A 21,518-nucleotide genomic window follows, 5' to 3' on the forward strand; every position below is an offset into this window, starting at 1 on the left:
ATATGTGTATATAAGGGTTTATAAATGTATGTTGTTTTCCTGTAAAAAAAACAAAAAAAAAACAAAAAACATTGAATTATGCGCTATCATTTGGTTTTTCCACGCACCATTACCAGAACCAGTAGGGGAGGCGGCTATCATAAAACTTCTGGCCATGTTTCCTTTTTTCTGGAACCGGGATAGTTTTCAGGGTCCGTTGTGAAGCTCACCAGCCAGATCCCCCTTTGCACCTCGTCTGGCACAGTTTAAAGAGCGATAATGTGGGCTGAAAAACAGCCCCAGGGTTGTAATATTTATTACCCCCAAGCTTTGGGGTGGAGTTCTGTGGAGGAAGGTTGTAACGTTGCTGATTGGCTGCTGCATTATTTTTCAGTCAACCCGATTTAACCCTCTCTGCAGTTCATATCTTCTCTTGATTTTTATCTGCGAACGATTCTAAATCAGGCGTTTGGCTTCGGAGACGCCCAAAAGCAGAGGGAGAAAATCTCCCTGTTTTTAAAGTAATATTTTATGGTTTTAAGACATTTTTAGAATATTTTATCCCATTGTTCTTCCAAAACATTAATTTAAGAAAAGCAAAACCCTTTAGGAATGTGCAGAATTTTTATAAATGTATGGTTTAGTTTCACACTATGAGAGAATCGGACGTTTTGGCCGTAGAAGCCCAGGTTGTTATCCGGATCAGCGCTCTAATTCCCGTCTCCTTTGCCACAAATCTGGGGGAGTGGGAAAGTCTACATCCATGAAATATATTAAAAACTAGTCAGAGTTTGGATTGACTTCATATAAGTCATATAAGGTTTTTATTTTCGCGTGGGGAACCAACCTTCATTTGTTTGGTCATCCTGACTGCCTCACAAGACGGCAAAGGCATAGCCCTCGCACGGTGGACATCATTTACGTCAAATTGCAAATTCTCCAGGGGAGATTAAGGGTTCTGGGTCATGAAGTTGCAGCAGATGAAGGGTCGGGGTTACTTAACGAAAGCCGTCTCTCCATAAAGTTCTGCTTTTGCAGACCCCGACCCTGTTCATCTGCGCGGGAACGCTTTGTCCAATCAGGACGCAGCAACCAAAATACCTTCACACAACAAAGAACAAAAACCTTTTTCCCAGTTTCCTATTTTACAACCCTACCTGAGCATTTAGGTGAGGTTGTGAACTGAGCCAGAACCACCAAGTTCAAAAGCTAACCCACAATTCACCTGTCGGCCACCATTGTGTTCCTGTCGGACGACACTGGACTCTCCTCTGAGCGCCGGTGTCTGCGCTGCATCGGTGTGGCGCTGATTCTGCAGCATGGGGATAAACGAACAATGTTGCACCAGCGGTGTTAATCAATTTTGCCTGATTGGTGTGTCTAACATTTGAATGCGTGATTAATGCATTGCACTGAGATCCCTTTGTGTGAATCCAACACAGCGGCCTTACTGGAGAAAACGGCAGAACATTTACCTTTCTGCATAACTCTTGTTGACAGATGAAGCCTGGTGATTAATGCCTTGATTCTGCTGTTGTCCTTGCAGATGCCTGTAAGGAGGAGAACCTGACTGAATGAGCTTGTGGTGCATCAGCTTTTGTGGTGGAAGTGAATAAACTTACAGTTGAAGGTGGATCGTGTGAAGCCGGCGTGGAAGTCCTGGAGACCGCCACCATCAGTGGGCTGTAGCGGCCCGGAAAGGCCTGGTACAGCTGATTGAAGTGGAGTTGTTTTTGCACTGAGGGATGATTTATTTCTTTTTTCTTTATTTTTTATTTTTTTACTTCTTCCAGTCTGTTTAAACACTGACCAGATGCGCACACCTTACAGATATATTCAAAAGTATATGCAAAATGCAGAGGAATTGCAGTATGGCAACCTTATGGGGGCAAAGAGGGAGATGGAGGATGTTTTCTGATAGATTTGGGCTTTCGAGCAGTTCCAATCATGCAGCTGTCATCAGATGATTTAAAGTATACTTTAACATTCATAGAAGCAACTTCTTTTAGCAGCACAACTACGCTTGCCCACGGAGAATAGGACAACTGCTGTCATCGAGGAGAAGGATTGCCAGTGCCAACATGAAAATCGCTCCATGCCCAGTTATTCGTGCCTTTCCGCGGTCTCCCTCCCCACGTCACTGTGCTCCGTTTTGAGTTTACGGTTTGAAGTGAGAGCTGTTTAGGGTTAGCTAGGTGATGCTCGAAATAAAGGATTCCTGGAAGATCAGACACATGCACAGGAAAGAGGAACGTTGTCGGAGCATTTTGTGTCGGTTTCTCACTGTCGGCGTGACTCCAGAGTGCTTTTTTTTTTTTTTTTTTTTTTTGTAATAGATATGTAAGATTGAAAAATTTATTTTTAGGGGTTTCAAGACATTTTTACTGTTTATTCTCATTAGTTTGGATGCTTCACACAAATATGAGTGTGTTTCAGCTGGATCTCGACAGGACTCATCTCCATCTTCTGTAAATGAGATTGTTCTCAGAAACCATGTCACAGAAAGCTTTATTTTTATGAATGTGTTAACATATATATAAAGATACTTCAGTTCAAATGTTATTTTTGTACATATTGTAGCAATATGTCTAATTCAGAGAACCTTTGTATCAAATCGACATGTACTGTAAATGTGCAAAGCATGACAAACTACACTTCAGCAGAATGAATGTTCTTTGTTTTACTTTTTCTATTTTTCTGGCTGCAGAAAAATAAACAGACACTGAATGTACTCTAAAGGCTGAGAAATGTCTCCTTCATTACTTCATTTTTTTTAGTTGGGTGCAGAAATTTGATGCAGCGCACTTGAAATCCCTGTTGGTATTGCGAGGTGTTGGACATCATTCCATCGCTGCGTCGTCAATGGATCTCATTGTATAGTCGCGGAGGGGAATGAAATTCAAAAGCTTTACTTTTTATTTTTGAGTGTGCTTTAAGTATAAATTTCAACCAAATCTTTGAGCAAAAGTCTTTTTTAAATGATAGTTGCCTCTGAGCAGAAGTTTATTTTGATTGATGGAGTTCAATGCCAATGATTTGATTCCTTTTTTGTACTCGAGGAACATCTCAGTAGAAATATATATTTCTACAGTTCGCTTGAAATCTTCCAAAATTTGGACATTAAAATTACTGATACCCTCCATTTTCACCTCTGAAAAAGTTGTCCTGGTTCTCACAGGAATCTGATTTGGCTATGATGGTGTTCACAGTTAAGACATTTTACCTTTACAGTGTCTAGAAATTCAGTATAAATCTAATTAAACAGCGGTATCTGCATGTGTTTTTGACATGTACAAGACAAAATGTGAAGTTGTGAATGTGTCGGAAGAAAAATATAACAGTTAAATAAGGCAACCTAATTATATATTCATTTAAGAAATATTTCCATATCAACGCCTGATCTCATTTACTCAACACTTGCACGTAGACAGCAAGATGTTCTCCATCTGGGCAAAAAAGTTAGGACACCCTCCCCCTGACAGCTAGTTCTATCATTAAATAAATAAAATATCTGTATAAATTAATTTTTTATTGCTGTTTTTCTGAATGCCTTTAGCAGGTGAAGCCACAAATCAGTTGCATGTATACTGATTGAATGTTGATTATCAATCTTAAATTGAAGCATTTTTTTTTATTATAATTATTTATTTTTTTTACAATTAGTATTTATTTATGCAGATCATTTAAATGCTGTGTTTTAAATTTGAGACTGTAAATGATTCTGATTATAACGAATGACATCTAATAACAGCACGGGTGGACTACAACTTTTGGTTAAAACCAAAGAGCTGGGTAAAGTGGTCAAAAATGGTACTCGGGTAAAAGTAGCACTACTTCAGCATATTTCTCCTCAACTAAAAAGTAGCCAACCAAGAAATTACTCAAGAGCAAAAAGTACTCATTAGGAAGACTGCTCAAGTACTAAGTAACCATAACATCTGATTTAATATTTGAAAGTGATGTAATCGGACAGAAAAAATATAAAGAACGAATACATTTTTTTTAAAGACTAAAATAAAAAATAAATACAAAAGATAAATTCAGACAGGAGATACACTTCAGATTTTTTTTCCAATATAACCTTAATCAAACCCATACTTTGCAGCAGAGAATAAATACACACACAAAAAAAAAAAAAAAAAATATATATATATATATATATATCACGAGTATGTATATATATATACTCGTGCACGCATGCATATATATATATATATATATGTATATATATATATATATATATATATATATATATATATATATATATATATATATATATGTATAGTATGATAGCAGAATGCAAAGTAATAGGAATATCTACTGATAACTGTATGTTTACTTGACCTCCGAATGGTTCAATGATCTCAGCGGATAGAAAATAACATTAAAACCACAAAGCTGGTGTACAAACAAATGGCCTTACTTTAACATTTTAACATCGACTATATGCGTCTCTCTGGTGCATTTTTGGTTAGAACAAGTCTGTTCTTTTTTTAAAGTAGCCAGAAACTGTACTTTTTAAAAAAGTACAGTGCAGTAAAACTACCTCTAAAAGTAAATTTTGTTCAAAAAGTTACCCAAGTAAATGTGACTGAGTAAATGTAACTGGTTACACCTCTGAGCTTGAGTTTAGTTTGAACAGTAAACCCCGCCCCCAAATCTTTCCCCCCAATGAGGAACCCTCTTTCTGCCTCCTGGTGTCCACCTAGTCAACATGCACGAGACTAACCACGCGCCTCAAGCTCGTGCACACTCCTCCAGAGGAAATTAGGCTTCATCAGGGGACTTTCCTTAGTTTTCTTTGGCATAAATGGCTACGTCTGGGGTAAATTATATTTTCTTATATGAATGCTCAACACTTACATGCATGCCGTGCTGTTCTGTTGTCATATCATGTCATGCACCACGTGGTGCCAATGGCAGAGAAAGTTGTCCCAGGTTGCACTTAGTTTCATTCAATTGCAGAATTAGTTAGTTGCTATTAATAAAACAAAAATAAGTTAAGGTATAATTCCTTTAAGTAAAGAAATGATCTGGTCCTGTCTGCAACATGATAATGTTTCCCTAGTGGTGCAAATGGGTGGCATGCAGTAAGGTTAAAAAAAATTTTTCCCTTAGATTTCTTCTGTTTTTACTTTTTTCACACTTCAGTAGTTTCAGATAAAATACATTTTTAGGTTTTTGGATGTCAATAATGCTTTTTTTGTTTTGTTTTTGTCTTTAGACAGTTTTTTTTTCTAGATCTTTCAGGCAAGGCAATGCACGTTTATTTAAATAGCACTTTTCAGTAACAAGATGATTGAAAGTGCTGTTAATGAAGAGAGAAAAAAACATTACAGAGGGAAGTATTGCATTACATTAACAAAGTAATAAGCTAAGTAAATCATTGACTAGACTTCTTTAGTTTGACTCGAACTAGTTTCATCTGAAATATTCAAAGCTTAATTGTTTCTATTCATACATTAACAAGCATAGAGAATGCCTGAAATCACAGTACCTAATTGTTTCTATTATAATAGTCATTGATAGTGATGGGAAGTTATCAGGCAGTTCAGTAATGCTCTGTTCCAGGTCACAGATTTCACATGACTTCCAGGAGGAATTAAGATTGCAGGGGAGCCAGTTTGTATAACAGCATTTGTTTTGGGCCAGACAGACTCTCTCTGGTGCTTCGAAAATGCCGATTCCAGAAAACCAGATTTGTGCTCATTCTGACATAACTGAGCGTCCAACTTCTATTCCAGAAGATCTAGTCCATCCTGCCAGCGAAGTTCAGGAGCCGCAGCTGGCCTGCAGTTCTGCTTAGTCAGCATTTCAGTCTGAGTGTTGATAGCACAGCATATCCCTCACATAGTTCAGAAAGCCTTGACATGGTCCCAAACCGCTGCAGGCGTTTTCATACTTCCATACTCCAGCAGAAATTCTTTTATCATAAATCCATTTTTGTAGGCATTTTCAACATGCTCAACCGACATGATGGACAAACACACAATCCTCCTCCCAGGAGTCCACCGGACAAGGGCTCTCCTTTGCCCAGTCTTCTCGTTGAGAAAATGTTATCATTTGCATTGAGAGGCAAGCTGACCAGATCCATAATTTACAATTCGGAGGATATGTAAAAAAAGAGGCTCCAAAAAGATTGATAGAAGTAGGGCAGATACAGGGGAGAGGAGAAAGAAAAGCATCCACCTTCACCAAGAGCCTGTTCCTTGTTGTTATACAGGTTCTATTTTGAGGGTTTATTGATTGTACCGATCAGACGTGCAGCAATCAGGCCCAGGTGTGGATTGATGTTGCGTTCCATTTCCAGTCGGAAATCAGAAACTGCGGCTTCCGATTGGAAAAAAATCAACTTTAACGGGTGCTGTAGTCGGACTTTCACCTCGGAAAGTCTGACATATTTTTTTAAGGCCGATGGTCGGATCCAGCATGGCAGCTCCTCCCATCAGCGTCTGTAAGCTGTGATAAAACTTGTTTATTTTTACAAGACACAGTTGTGAGAGCGCATCTAAAAGCAATGTTTCATGCAGCCGCTGCAACTGTGAAGCGAGCAAATAAAAACCGATGTTTGCATATGGAAATTAGAGCCTTAGAGGATGTTTGTGAAAGAGTACCACGAACAAAACAGCTTTCCTGGCCGTCGCCATATTGGAATCCTAACCTTATGTTACTGTGTTTTTATTTTGGAATCCCGACATCTTCGACTGTATTAACTGCACTGCAAAAATGGAACTAAAAATAAGTAAAATGTTCTTAAAATTAATGTATTTGTCCTTGATTTGAGCAGGTAAATAAGATGATTTGCCAATGGAATAAGATTTTTTGCACTTAAAATAGGAACAATTCGTCTAAATCATCTTATTTCAAGTGCAGGATGTCTAATAATCTTATTTTAGGGGTCAAAATACTCATTTCATTGACAGATAATCTTATGTACCTGCTTAAATCAAGGATAAATACACTAACTTTACGGAGATTTTAGTTATTTTTAGGTCCGTTTTTGCAGTGTGGAACGCTTTTCACTCGGGTTTACTCCATTCCCAGCTCCTATTTTTATTTTTTTTCAAATGAAATGCAACATGAAACTGAAACAAAGGAGGGCAGTTATACCCTTTGTTGTTTGGTTTGAGATGCTGTTTTCTCCTAATGAATTATAATTTGAAAATAGTTTTTTTTTAATGTATTTGCTGAGGTTAATTATGTTCGTTCTGAAAGAGCTAAGTGTAACGAAAAAGCAGACTGAAGAGATCTGTAAGTACTGTTTTGGCATCTCATGGAGATTTTTGATAAGTAGTGTGAAAAAAAAAATCTGTGGCAGCCTGATCATCTGCACCAAGGAACAGGGAAATCAATCCATGGTCCTCATGTGGGATTAACTGTCAACAGGCTTTTATGTCGAGAAATATTTAACCAGCTTCCCAACGCTAATGTAGAGACACACGTCACGCTGTGTGTTCTCAGAGTCGTCTCTCTTTTCGCAACTTGAACACGGCTTGAGCGTTGATGCCAGGGAGCTTTAGCTGGCAGAGACACCCCACCCTCACTCCTCTCCAATCATCTCTCTCAGATCACGTGAGATCTAGATCCTCATCTCTCTCACAGAGCCGCCGGCTCTGCCAGCTACAGACAGCGGAGCAGTCTTTACCAAAAATTTAAAGCTGCTGAGCTCCCTGCCTTGCTCGTGGCACGCAGCCCTCTAGATGTTTTAGGCCAGGGATTAGGAGCCAGACTGTAGTTGGTAAACAGACAATATTTATTTCAATTCAACACGTTAAATGTCAGCTTTTTTTTTGTTTTTGCAAAAATCTTGCCCAATGGTTGCATTAAATTAAAGCTTAAGCTAGAGTTGGACAATATAGGAAAAAAAAAGCATATAGATAAAATAGAAATCATATTGAGTGATTTCGATAATTATCAACAAATTCCAAACCTATAATTTAAGTGCTGACCATTTTATGCTGTTGCTTAATGACCGATTTTTAGATACAGAAACACACAAAAACTGAATTCAAACTCAACCGTTTATTTAACTTTTACCAACTTTTTACCAAATCTGCAAATAAAAATAAATAAATAACTTGTGCTCTCTGAACTCTTTGAAGGGGACACAGCATTTCCTGGATCTGTGTTTGTGATTGGTTGGGAGGATGTAGTGACTGTAATATTAACCTTCATGGCTAGAATGCAAAAGGAAGGAAAACTGTTATTCTATTGAACTTTTTATTGACCCTTTTTTCTATCATAGATGTACGTCTATCGATTGATATATATTGCTATTGGATTATCGTCCAGCCCTAGTTTAAGATGAAATAAGTGCATTCACTAACTTTCTGACTTATGGGGTCCAAAGCTCAGGCCTACTGCAGCAGACCCACCAGGGTTAGGAATTAGGTTTAAAGCAGGGCTGTCCAAACTCATAGGCCGAAATTGTCAAGTCAAAAGCATTTGTGGGCCTAAAGGATTTATTTAAAAAATAACATAACCAAATAATTGTCAAAAAAAAAAATTGCCTGCTCTACAGAATATGATCATTTTAAATACTCAAATTAGACTAACCCTATTTAGCCAATTTTAATAAATGAATTCCAATCAGATTTGAATGCACCAATGTCTGAATTTGAGTAAAAGTCACTGGATAGATGAGGTCCTATTTACTATGAAATGAAAGAGAATGTGTCGTTATTAAAAGGCAAATGTTTTGCGTTGTACCTAACTGTAATAATTTTGGCCTAATTGAGAATAAAAAGTTTCCATCTGCACCAGCCACTGGTGAGCCGGTCGGCCAAATCCTTTTTGAAATGCAGAGCTGTACAAAATCAGCTGAGGGGCTGCAAATGGACCAATAAAGGTCCTCGCTTTTTGGGGGCTGCAGGTTTAGGTCTAAAGGTGTGAATTAGGTTTAGGTTAGAGTTCGGATTAGTAAATTTGTCTGAGTAAAATGTATTCAAATTGGAGAAAATTCATTCAGAAAAGACAACATTTGGTCCCACTTAAAAATAATTCTTCAATTTGAGTAATTTTTTTTCCAGACAAATCTACTGTGTGGTAGATTTAGGGTTTCAGAGAGAGGCCATAGAAAGGGTTGAAAATGAATGGGAGTCAAGGCGAGGTCCTCAGTAAGTATTGAAAACAGGGATGCGTGTGTGCACGTGTAGCTGCAGCAGCCACAAGGTGACACTGTAGCTCACGCCTTCACTGCTGCTGAACCCGCCTCTGCAGCTGACCCCATCCTGCTGTAACAACGAGACATAGTTCTCCTCCAGTATCTAATCTCAGCATTATTCTAATGAGTTGTGTGCGTTTTAAACCTAGTTAAACAAATTTGCACAGGAAGTTTTTAAGGCCGTTGATGCGATCCTCGTTCCCTCCTCACTGAGAGGAGGGAGGGAAGGAGGATCTGATGGACTACCAAATGAGGGGTAAAACCGGACCCGGCTTCCTCCTGACAATCTGCTTTGATCTACCAATCTCCCCTGTGATATCCAGCTCTGGGAAAGCCTCCTTCACACCTTGTAGCCCTAAAGCAGGAGAGACGGAGAGGGAGGAGGAGGAGGAGGAGGGGGGCCTTCTCCACCACATCCCCATCCTCCTCCTCCTCCTCACGGCCCATCCTTCTCACTTTCCATACCCACAAATTCACCATCCACACCCACACTGGACTCGCCTTTGAACGTCCGGGCCCTGATTTAAAATTCGTCTTCAGAGCGAGTCGTGCATTTTATATGCATGGTGGTGAGATGCTGGAGAGGAGGAGGGATTGGAAAGGGAAAGGGCCGGAGCCGGGCGTCTCTGCTCCAAATGAACTTTCCTCCGCCGTTGGTCTCCTCGGGGACGTTTCTCACCAGCCGGCATCACGGTTTTCCCAGTCTCTGCTCGGCCCTCGTTCTCTCGCTCTTTCAACATTAGTCTTCGCCGCATCGTGATCCGCACAGATTCCAGCGAGCAGCGAGAAGGCCGCAGCCTTTGAAGACAAGTGTGATCAGAGCGGAGGCAAGAGGGTGAACAAAAACCTGGCCCGGGGGCATTTGTGGGGAGGGGAGGGGGGGGGGGGGACTCTGCACTCTGGTGTTTAGCAGCCGAGGAGGGGAAGGCTGACAAGTGCAGCAGCGTTTGGGGACAGCTTTGATGTTTGCTGCCTCTTTTTCTTCTTCTTCTTCTCCTTCTGCTGCTGCTATACAGTCCTCCTTCACAAGGAGCCTGTCGCGCTGACACGGCCAGGCTCACGCAGGGCCGTGATAGACGTGACGGGTAATCATAAGTGCGCTGCTGGTGCGCTGCTCCTTCACCTTTGAGCGTCTCTCAGGCGCTCGCTCTCCGTCTGCCTCGTCGATGCCTCGCTCCGAGAGGCGGCTGAGAGACAATCAATAAAGACAAACACGGCGCGCAGCTCAGGACTGCAGGAGAAATCAGATTTATTAGGAACAATATGATCCCACTAGCTTATTGTGGATATAGCAGTAAACAACAGGAACACGATTCACTTTCTTTTTTAATAAGTGCTACAGGATTTTTTTTTTCTGTGTGTGTGTGTGTATAGAGTATAGACAATGAAACAGTACAGCAACGAGAGTGCTACATTCATTTAAGCACAGAGGATATATATATATATATATATATATATATATATATATATATATATATATATATATATATATATATATATATATATATATATATAAAGAAATGACAGTATATATTGCTGTTTCGTTCTTCCTATTCCTGGCCCTCTGTTTCATACAAACGCCTGCATCACTCTGAGTGCTGTGGTAGTTAAAAAGAGGAGGTTTAGGTCTGGCGTTTGACATTTTTACACACTGGTTATTGTGTGAGCACGACGCTGACGAAAGTGAAGCGGCTATAGTTATAGTACAGTTACACTACACACAAACCTCTCGGTGAGCTGAAGCCACAGCGCCTTGCAAAAAGTAACCCTTAGTCACTGGATTTCTCCACGTTTTTGACGCCTCTGCGTGTTTCATTGGGGTTTTACGTGATGGGCCAACACAACACAACACAGTGCGTAATTGGGAAGTGTAAGGAAGAGCGACGCACGGATTTCAAAGCGTCTCGTGCGTTGAAGCTCAGCCCTGTTAACCTTCTGAGACGTGTCTCTACCAGCTTTCCACATCTAGAGGCTGACATTTCTGGCCCACCCCACTTTGAAAAATAGCTCAAGCTCAGTCGGATCGGATGGAGAGGGCATTGACACAGACCCTCAACCAGATTCACCACAGCCTGATGCTGCCTCCACCGTGTTTACCACAGGGATGCTGTTCTCACTGTGATCTTTACCGTTATAATTTTGACCACTCTTATCATTTTGTTTGACCTAAACATGTTCCTCTCGGCTCTTGCTGAGAGGAAAGTCCTCAGCTGGTTATCTTCCAGGATTGCCGTGCATCGTCTCCATCTTTCTTGCCATAAACTCCAAAACAAGCTCCCTCTGGTCCTCAGCAGCTTTCCCCAGAAGGTTCTAAGCTCACCCTCTTCCACATGTTTTCTGTGTCCCCTACATCGCTTGCGACAAACTTTACACTCGACTTCTTGCACCTTACTTTCAACAATGTTTTTTTTTTTTGTTGCACCCCTCCGTTAAAATTAAGAGATGTAGCGCGCACAACTAAACGTTGGCGCGACCGATCGTAGATGTCTGCAGCTCCTCCAGTGTTACCACGAGCCTCTAGACCAGCGGTCCTCAATTCTGGCCCTCGATGGCCGGTGTCCTGCCGCTTTTTGATGTGTGCCTGGTCTGGAGCACCTCAGTCTGTAGTCACGTTCTCCAGATTCCTGCCAAGTCCTTATCATTTGACTCAGGTGTGTTGAAGCAGAGCAGCAAATAAAGGTTGCGGGACACCGGCCCTGGAGGATCACTGCTCTAGGCTGTTTCTCTGATCAAGGCTCTTCATGCCTGTCCTTTCAGTTTATGTGGATGTTGGTAAAAATGTTGATGGATGATGGACCGAGGAGTGCCTTATGAGACGTTCAAAGCTTGGCACGCTGTCTGTTCTGCACAATTTGGTCTGTCATCAGACCAAGAAACGCAGCAGGATTTACAGGCATTAGACATTATTCACTAATGTCCACAGAACGGCTTCCTTTATGCTGACATTGCACCTGTTGCACTGGATTTTATTTAGAGAAACCAGAGTAAAGGGGGCTGAATATGTCACACATATCTGTGTAAAATGTCACGTATCCTTTTCTTTCCGCCTCAGAATTTTGGTCCATCCCATAAAATCCCAATTAAGAAGCGTCGACTTTATTCTGTGTCTACTGTGACGACGTTTTGCACTGCGCTGTGTTCTCTGTAAGATGCGTTCTGAATGAAAGATCAGTACAAGTTTACTTTGGTTTCCAGCTCTCTCTACACGTGTATCCTGTGAATCTGTGGCAGTTTAAGCTGTGAGGGAAAAGTTGTAATCTGGACAGTATGTAGCAGCCTCGAAGCTAACGTCAACGCAACACAAAGGTTCATTTCTACACATTGTTTATATTAGCAGCCAGGAAACGATGTAGTTTACAGTGTGATTCCAGTGGGGTGGGGAAAAAAAAAGGGAAAACAAAAGTGACTAGCTTTATTCTGAAAGTCGCGTGATCTTGTACCTTGAAATAAATTAAATAAGTGTAGCTTTATTCGTCGTTATTTCTACTCAATGGCCTGCTATAGGTTATAAATACGCTTATACATCTGGAGCGTCTATTGTGTTAAGGTCGACTTTCATCCATGCAACACAGAAGTTGGAGATCTTCCAAAGACAGAAAATTCTAATAATCCCCCCCCTCCTTTAAAAGGACTGGGCGTTTGTGTACAACCAAAAGATTTTTTTTTTTTTTTTTTTTTGGAGACTTGGAATTTCCCGTCAGACTGCAACACAAGACGAACATCAATAAAACAGGCTGAAAGGAATTAAAAAATAAAAAATAAAAAATCAATCCCAGGATGCCTCCGTAGGCCGGGCTGAGGGGGCCGGGGTAGTGGGGGGACATCTCGGGTTCCAGAGAACAGGAGTCCAGGACTGAAACGCTGCTGGCTTGATGTCCACCCAGTCAGATGTGCCACGCAGCCCATGTAGACAGCTGTCTGTGTCGGAGCGCATTCATTATTGAGCGGCTGCAGCAACTGCAGGACGACGACAACAACCGGACCAATCGGACCCTGTGAGGAGCGCCGAAGCTGTCTGTGCCGATAGAAGAGCTACAAATCTACCCTCACGTTGCACTGCTCCGAGGAACGCGCTCCTAAGAGTTGTCCGGTTAGACAGCGGAGGCTGCAGAGAGCGTCATGCATTGAGCCTCTAACTCATTCTCTCTTTGCACTCGGCTCCACATTTGCTATCATGCCTTCAACCTTTGTTTTATGCTCCTTGAAAGCACGTGGACACGCACACACACACACACACCTCCTTATTTGGTTTGGCATGCAAGGAAAAACAAACCTAACACAAAAAAAAAAAAAAAAAAAATCAAGGAACTTTGGAGCCGAGCTCAGGCTTCCTTTCCCTGCATCACAGACCCAGAGAGAGAGAGAGAGAGGGAGAGAGAGAGGGAGAGAGAGAGAGAGCGTATTATGGTGCAATGTGTTCACCTGAGCTGTGTGCAGAGTGAAAACAGTGGACACACGCTGTGCTGGCTGCAGTGGGCTGTTTCCATTACACGTTCTGAGCAGCTGCTGTGCAGAAGAAGAGCTTTGAAGGACGGCTGTAGGGAGGTAACTGGAGTCCACAGCTCAAACAGGGTCCTTCATCCTATAACAAGTGTGTGTGTGTGTGTGTGTGTGTGTGTGTGGGGCAGGTGTCTGCTGCTGATGCCGCTCCATCACCGAGCCCTCCTAATGCAGGTCTCACACGTGCGCAGCGTGCCTACGCTCTACGGTCCAAATGTTCATGCTACACACTAGTACAGAAGCAGGCAGGAAATTAAAGAAAAAAAAAAAAAAAGGCATGCACTCCTTGTTCCTCCACGGCTTCGCTGGGCTTAGTGTGCGTACGCCTCGGATGCATCTTTGGGCCGCGCCTCTGGTTCCCTCTGCTGTTTTTTTTTTTTTTTTTGATTCGTGTCTGTTTTGACAGAAGGGAGCGAGAGGAAGAGAAGCGTTCACAGAGAGGCTTTGAAGAGAGCCAGATTCAGTCTGAAGGTTGTCTCTGAGGGGGTCAGGGGCATCTTTGAAAACAGGAGGCATAAGGAAAAAAAAAAAAAAAAGGAGAAGGCCGGTGCTGAGGAATAAAGTTGAGCTGATGGAGTCGAGAGAGAAAGACCGTTCACTTCTGTGCAAGGTACGCCCCGATTGTGATGCTGGCCGCCCCCAGCGCAGCCAGGCCGAAGACAGTCTTGATGGACGGCCAGTAGCAGCTGAAGATGGACTCCTTTTGTCTGTCGTACAGTTCCACGAAGGCATCCTGCAGGAGAAACAGAGCCACGGTTAATCACTTTGACCAACGCCATGTGAAGCAGTCCGTGCTGTCATCCTCTTTGTTCCAGTCATACACTCAACCACAGCTACAATAAAATTCATATGCATCTCAGTCAGGAGAAGCTGCAGGGCTGATAGATATTTGATGGGGAAAAAAATGAGTTTGGCTCTAAATGAGGGGCAGTTTTCATGTTTGATCCCAAAGAAGTTTCCACCCAAAGGTGACAACTCTTTCATTCGAGGGCGCAGAGGAACAAAAAGCACGGAGGTTGGCCTTAAATGCAACGCTTACAAGATGAAAGGAGAAGATGAGGCTTTGTACTACAACTGTATAGCCCCTGAGCAAATTTCGGTTGAATAGAAAGAGAAAACACGACGCTGTCTTCTGTCTTAAACAGGAACGAAAGGTGGTTAGGGTGGATCAGAGGTGCTGCAGCCAAGCCTGCCTCTGAGCAGCTTTGGTTGTGCTAAATTTGAGACTCACACCCAAAAAAATACACCTTTTCAGCATATTATGTAGGGGCTAAAGAATGACCAAAATCCTGTTCTTACTGCTGAGAAGAGATGACATTTCTTCCTTTATAATAAATCATTTGCAAACTCAATGTTTTTTTTTAATGATGCAAACAGGAAAACCCCTTTTTTATGCTTTAGATTTGCAAGAACATTAACATCCCTTTCATACCAAGAAATCTGATGACTTTAGTTCCTTAATTGAAATATTGCAAGTTTAGCTTATTGTTGAGGAGATTTAAAAAAAAAAATCACAATTTATATTTTTAGGGGATTTTAGTTTAAAAAGATCATTATAAATGGACTATTTTGGTCCAAGTGACAAAAGGTTTGGACATCACTGGTGAAGACGATGTCATTTCACGCCTTCTTTTAAGAGAGTATTGAGTCAAAGCTGCTGAATGAAATAATATTAAATATTCATGACATGTGAAGGAACCTACAATCAGGCTGTGTTTCAGTTCCTGTTTCGGTAAGATTTAATGGCCTCTGTGAGGCAACTCTTTGAGGCAACTTCTTTCCTGCTGCCTTTACAAAGTTTGATCTGGACCAGAAGTTCTCAAAGCTTTCACAACAAGCATCACCTTATTAAATACTACGTTTTCCAAGTACCGCCATCTTGAGAAACATTTAACAGAGTTAATTGTTTCTCATAGTCTATGGCAACAGAACATGGGCTTTTCTGGGTTGTTGGATCATAGAAAAAACAATAACAGCAACAATGTTTTTATCCATTGGCAATGTTTGAGTGGTTGTGAGATGCGGTTTAACTATAAATTAAATTTTTACTGGAAACGTCCAATTCTGTGGTTAGATAATCAATAGCATGGTCCCTAAAAGTCAGGTTTTTTACCAACCTTGATATCAAAATCCTATAATTCATATTTATAAGTAGTCCCAGTAAAACTGTTTATATGCAGTTTTGCGTATTTGAATCCCATTAACTTTTTCACACAAAATGTGGCATGCAAGCTCTTCCGGTGAAGATATTTGCTCTGTGTGTTTAAAAGTACAGAATGCAGAGAATTATGTTATTATTACTCTTTATTGCTAGTAGTTACTTAATGAGCAAATCCCATTGGTTTCCAAACCAGTCAAATTCAATCAGGTTGGGTTTAATATCTGTTAAGTAACCACATTCTCAGTGTTTGCCGAAAGAACACTAGTTTCTTAGTTTCTTGTGTTTCTTTAGCAGAAACACGAGTTTCTGTTAAAGGTAGGCCAAATACCACAGACTGGGAACCATGGATCTATTTCCTGGCTTAGGAACATTTCTAGAGCATGTCAGAGGTGCAATGATTTTGTGAAAGTAGCATTTTTTACTGTTCAGGTCTGCAGAACTACTTTTTCAGTAATCCTCATAGGAAAGTCGCCCGGGTTGCATCTGGCGCAGGAGTAAATTACTGACTACAAAAAAGGCATTTTGAGGTTGGAATTTGAAGTTTTAGGTGATAAGATTGCGATTGCGCTTGAGTTCTGCAAATCTCCTTCCATAGAAGCGTATGTTTAGCTTATCTAGGTTTTGATTAATTCAAAACCTAGATAAACCTGACTCAAAACCTTCATTTAATTCCTTAGAACAGAAAGCTTGGAAGCTAAAGGTAGGTGAGATGGATTTGTTTTTTTGCTGAATTTTGTAACAAATACCCTTTAAAGTGTAAATCCCCTGCTGCTAACCAGACATGGGTGGAAATAGAGTGTTATTACACTCATGATAAAGAAGGGTCCATTTCGCCTGCCTACGCTAAGACTCAAAAAGAGACACCAAAAAAAAAAAAAAAACAGGCACCAAGCAAGCCAAACATGGGAGTCACCACAATGTTACACCCCCCACGGCATAAATATATATTGTTACTCTGTGGGATTTAAAGAGGCTGCAAGTTAAAAACGTGCGAGTGAGCGTACAGAGCAAATGCCTCGGCAGCATGTTTTAAGATGAGGAAATACAGACGACTGTTCATAAGCAGTGACAGCAGGAACAGCTGGACAGGAAGTAATGGCGCTGAGCTCTCCGCTGTCCCACACGCACTCCAAGGCAGATTATCTTTAACCAAAGTACAATAGAGTACATTTCAGAGGTTTAAAGGGAGGAAATACCAGCAGCGCCCATTCAGTATTCTTTCTTTTGTCACAAGGCTGACCACGTGAGTCGGTACGTGGCAGAGTTGCACATCTGAGCCGCCCCGATGTCTCTGTTTTCGGCTGGAATTTGACCCGTCTGTGAACAATTGCCAATTGTTAAGAGTGGTTCATTATAGTGCGAGTTCCCATGGGAATCTGTTATTATGTCATATTCGTGTCAGTTTACTTACAGTAGTTACTTTTAATGTTGTAGGAATAACATGTTCCGCTTAAACCTTATTTTAGTAAGAAGGTGAATCCAGCACAGCTTCAATGGAGGATTTTGTATAACACAATAAAAAAAACAAACATATTGTACAAAAAAAAGAAAAAAAAAAAGAAGAGACTGAAATGCTGTGGGGAGACAAAAGTATTTCCTGTTTCCCTTCCCGTTCTGTGGCATTCCTGAGGCTGGGGGCTGGTGGCACAAGGCAGGAAGGATCAGCAGAATCCTGCAAGTTTGGGCCCTCTGCTCTCCCTCAACCGCAGGAGAGCCTTTTTAATTATCCGACCAAAATACCAACGTCAGCATGTTAACGCCCACAGAGGGAACAGCAATATCCATCAGTCATCAATACACGTTGGGTTACTTCAGTTCAGTCTGCGAACCATGCTGGATTAAACACCTCGTCTGGTTTTCGCTCACAAGTTACAATGTCTGTCCATCCAGCACATGTTGCCATGCTTAACGGGAAAAAATGTCAGGAATTTGCCAACCAGAGAATAGGTGCTGATGCAGCATTTCCTGAAATGGGACTGATGAAGTGTATGTCTTTAAAACAGATACAGTAAACTCCAGGTAGGCCACTTTCGTCCAAAAAAAGAAGAGATTAACGGTAAATATTTACCGCGTCATTTAATTTCAATATATAAACATTATAAGGTGATTTAGGGTCTCTCTAGTGGAGCAGTGGTTAGTAATACTGTTGAGCAAGAATCTCCTGGGTTTGAAACCCAGCTTGGGCTCTTTCTGCGTGGAGTTTGCATGTTCTCCTTGTGTATGGTGGGTTCTCTCTGGATTAACTGGTTACTCTAAATTGCTCTTAGATATGAGCTTGTGTATACTTGGTTATTTGTCCCATATCTCTTTGCTGCCCTGCAATTGCCTGGTGGCCTGTCCAGGGTGTACCCTGCCTCTCTCCCAAAGACCACTGGAGATGGGAACCAGCACCCCACATCTTTGCCTGGATAAGTGGGTAAATACCAGAGGTGTCCAAACGTTTTGCCACTAGGGTCTAAATTGTGACGTTGCGCGTACTCACGGGGCACAGAAGTTTTATATTTAATTACTAATAGTGTTGCACCGATACCGATACCAGTATCAGACGGGGCCCTGATCCAGCACTAAAATGGTGATATCGGTATCGGCGAGTACCAACAATACCATTTTGATGTTTGTATGTCTCTTGAACGCAGCCTTCTCTCTCCCGACTAGTATTATACATGTTATATAAGTTCATGAAAGTTGCACTATTTTGGCATTTGAGAGCCAAAACTCAGGGTTTAAAAGAGATTATTCAATTATTAATGTAATTTTACTGTCTTACTGTTGCACTACTATTATACATGTTATAATTTCACGAATATTGCACTATTTTCGCCTTTGAGAGGCAAAAGTTTATTCAACTATTGTCACCCATTCCAGGTAGGCAATAACAAGTTCTACTACCCAAAGTACGTAGTATGCAGTTCTTCATACATACGCACACATCAATTTCAAACAGATGGTATGGTATCGGCCGATACTGCACAGCCAGGTATCGGGTATCGGTATCGGGGCCAAAAAATGGCATTGGCGCAACACTAATCACTGATACAAACACTTTTTCCATTGTGGTTTTCTTTCTCTTTTACGTTTACATCTTCAACAATAAACTACACACAGAATATTTTTATGAGAGAAACAAAGTAGTCGGAGTTGTGTGGAGAAAGGATCTGTAATTCATGCTGGATCCAAAATATAAAAAGGGTCTTGCACTTTTTAAAAGACAGGTGAGCAATTTCAGAAATTTTAGGTGTCATTATCAAAGGCTATTTTCAGGAACAAGAACAGGAAATGGGTCTCTGGTTTTAAAAAAAATGCCTGCTGCAGCTTCTGAACTGAATCTTCTGCTCTGAGAAATTCATACCCATCTTAAATGGCACTTGAGGGACCGCCAAAAATAATTTAGAGGACCACGGATGGATGGATGGATGGATGGATGGATGGATGGATGGATGGATGGATGGTGGCAATTCACAACAAATGTCGATACAAGTCATTGTAAAAGACAAACAGGTCTAATTCATATTCCATTAAAAATAATTGGCTTTAGTCCACATTTAAATAAAATCTGTCATATTTCATTCTAACAGGATACCTACATCTAATCTAAACCAAATTCTAATAAAATCAGATCCAGGTAATATTGAAGTGCCTGATCCCTTTTCTCGAGCAAGCCTGCAGTGACAGTAGAGAGGAAAAACTCACTTTTACGGAGAAGAAATGGCCTACAGAAGTAGGCTTAAAATAAGCAAACGTCTACCAAGAAAGCTAAAAACTGATTTTAAAATAGGTTCGATTTGTAAGCAGCAACATCTTGCTGCTAAAAGTGACGAGTGCGATGTAGACCTGACTGAAAAGTAAACCATGAACTAATTTTATTCTATTTGGGATCAAAGTGTAACTGAAGTAGAGTGTAAATAGAAATATTTACATATTATTATTATTATCATAATATTTATTCCTTTGACAAAGGAATACATTTTCTGATGAGAGAAAGCAGGTCTTCAACAACTTTTGGGAGCAAAAGAGGATTTACCCTAAAGAAAACCTTGCCAAATGACTTCCACATTGGCTTCACCTTAGACAGATTCTTTTGCCGTTAATTATAAAATGTAGTGAGTTTTGTTCAAAATATATGAAAGTAAAAATATAAATTCATTTACATTTTGAAACTATTTAAAAAGGCTCCATCTAAAAACAACACCACTCATCTTTTTTCAACGGTTCAGGTCAAAGCAGACAATGGAGAAATCTGACCCCCAGCTGAGAAACACTTTTCACCACCTGCATCTGTAAAACAACACTTCACCGAGAACCACAACTCCCGTTCAGCATGTGTGCATGTGACTGACCGCCAGCCCCGGTCCGACAAAACAGCAAGCTCATGATGAATGCCCTTGACTTGCCTCAGACGGTCGCCATAGATTCTATTTAAGTCTTAAAAACAAAGGAGGACCAATTATAGAAAGGGGTTCACCAGAGATGTTGAAGCGAGTGTGAATAAAGTCCCAGAAGGCTGGGCGTGGATGGCACGCTGACTCCAGGCTGACTCCAGGGAGAGAAGGGAGGGAAGCCGAGACAGAGGAGAAGGGGAGGGATGTCAGGTGGGTATCATGAGACCAAGACACGCTCTGCTTCAGCTCCTGGAAAAATCTTTTCACCCACACGTTAGACGAGGCGACGTTTCCAGCAACCATGTGAGAAAGGCACAAAACAAACCGTGACGCTTCCTCCTGCTGCACTGAGGGGCATTGTGTGAATGCAAGCCTTTAGGGGGGGGGGGGGGGGGGGAAGCAGCGATAAGCAGGTGGAGGAGAGCACACGGAGATTTGACAGGGACGCAAATTGGACAATATATGCACATTACAACAAAAGCTGCTACAGGAGAGCCGCCGGCAGCAGGTGTGCCGCTGGGAGAGAGAGAGTCCAGGCAGTAGCTTCTCATAGTCTTCATTTTTTTTTGGATCAGTGGTTTTTAAAAGGTCACGGACAGCCAGCCAGCAGAGAGCAAGAAGCCAAGTAGAAAAATGCCCTCCCAGGTTTATGCCCCCCCCTTTCATTCGTCACACACAATGAAACCCTCAGAGACGCTCATACGGACAGAACCGCGAGGACCCGATGGGGTCCCTCACCTCTCCGCGGGCTGAAAACGGCCCACTCCTGTGTCATGGTTACCAAGACCAGGAGCTCCACAAACAATTTGCTTTTCCCACCAGCGGGGCAGATCCCGTCCTTAACCTCTGATTTGTTTTTCACATGCTCCACACCTCTGGGGTTTATTTGGTGTCTTCCTCGTGGACACAAAGGGATTTTTTTTTCTCCCCCCCCCCCTGCTGTCTTCCTCAAGTTGGTGGATCTGTCTGTCTGACGGGCGACGGACACATTTGCCTCTTCCTGTGGGTATTCACCGTGCTTTCCAAAGCAATCCGTCAACCTGGTCAGATAATTATGACTCATTCGGCGCGTTGCCCAAGCTGTAAAAATGATTAGGCGGCCATCTCTGTTTTGGGACGTTCTTGTGGGAAGGAGGAGACGGACCTAAAGGGATGTGGGTTAAAGTTGAGTTTGTAATTAAGGAGCCTGTTGCGGCCTCGCTGCTACATGCGCCACTGTGCCGAGCTTCTGTTTATTTTCAAACCGTTCACATGGCAGGACACATATAGGCCAATATTACACACGCTGCCTCCCCCCCCGGCACCTCTTTGATTTTTTTTTTTTTTTTAAATAAGC

The 21,518-nt window shown here is 41.6% G+C and overlaps 2 protein-coding genes across 7 annotated transcripts in view; one reads left to right on the forward strand and one right to left on the reverse strand.

The window, feature by feature from the left end:
* LOC105934953 (5'-AMP-activated protein kinase subunit gamma-2) overlaps window positions 1-2,723 on the forward strand; it is a 32,564-nt gene extending 29,841 nt beyond the window's left edge. For all 6 annotated transcript variants that reach the window (XR_004931226.1, XM_036138212.1, XM_036138213.1 and 3 more), the window contains one exon: window positions 1,526-2,723. Coding sequence is in view for 5 of the 6 variants with exons in the window: in XM_036138212.1 (XP_035994105.1) it covers window positions 1,526-1,557 (32 nt within the window). In the remaining variant the exon portion in view is untranslated. The remainder of the gene's footprint in view (window positions 1-1,525) is intronic.
* Window positions 2,724-10,367: 7,644 nt separating this feature from the next.
* bcl2b (BCL2 apoptosis regulator b) overlaps window positions 10,368-21,518 on the reverse strand; it is a 43,671-nt gene continuing 32,520 nt past the window's right edge. The window contains exon 2 of the mRNA XM_012875166.3: window positions 10,368-14,375. Within this exon, the coding sequence (XP_012730620.2) occupies window positions 14,238-14,375 (138 nt within the window). The 3' untranslated portion in view covers window positions 10,368-14,237. The remainder of the gene's footprint in view (window positions 14,376-21,518) is intronic.

The sequence above is a fragment of the Fundulus heteroclitus genome, chromosome 6 (genome assembly GCF_011125445.2).
Source record: "Fundulus heteroclitus isolate FHET01 chromosome 6, MU-UCD_Fhet_4.1, whole genome shotgun sequence".
Classification (NCBI taxonomy): Eukaryota; Metazoa; Chordata; class Actinopteri; order Cyprinodontiformes; family Fundulidae; genus Fundulus; species Fundulus heteroclitus.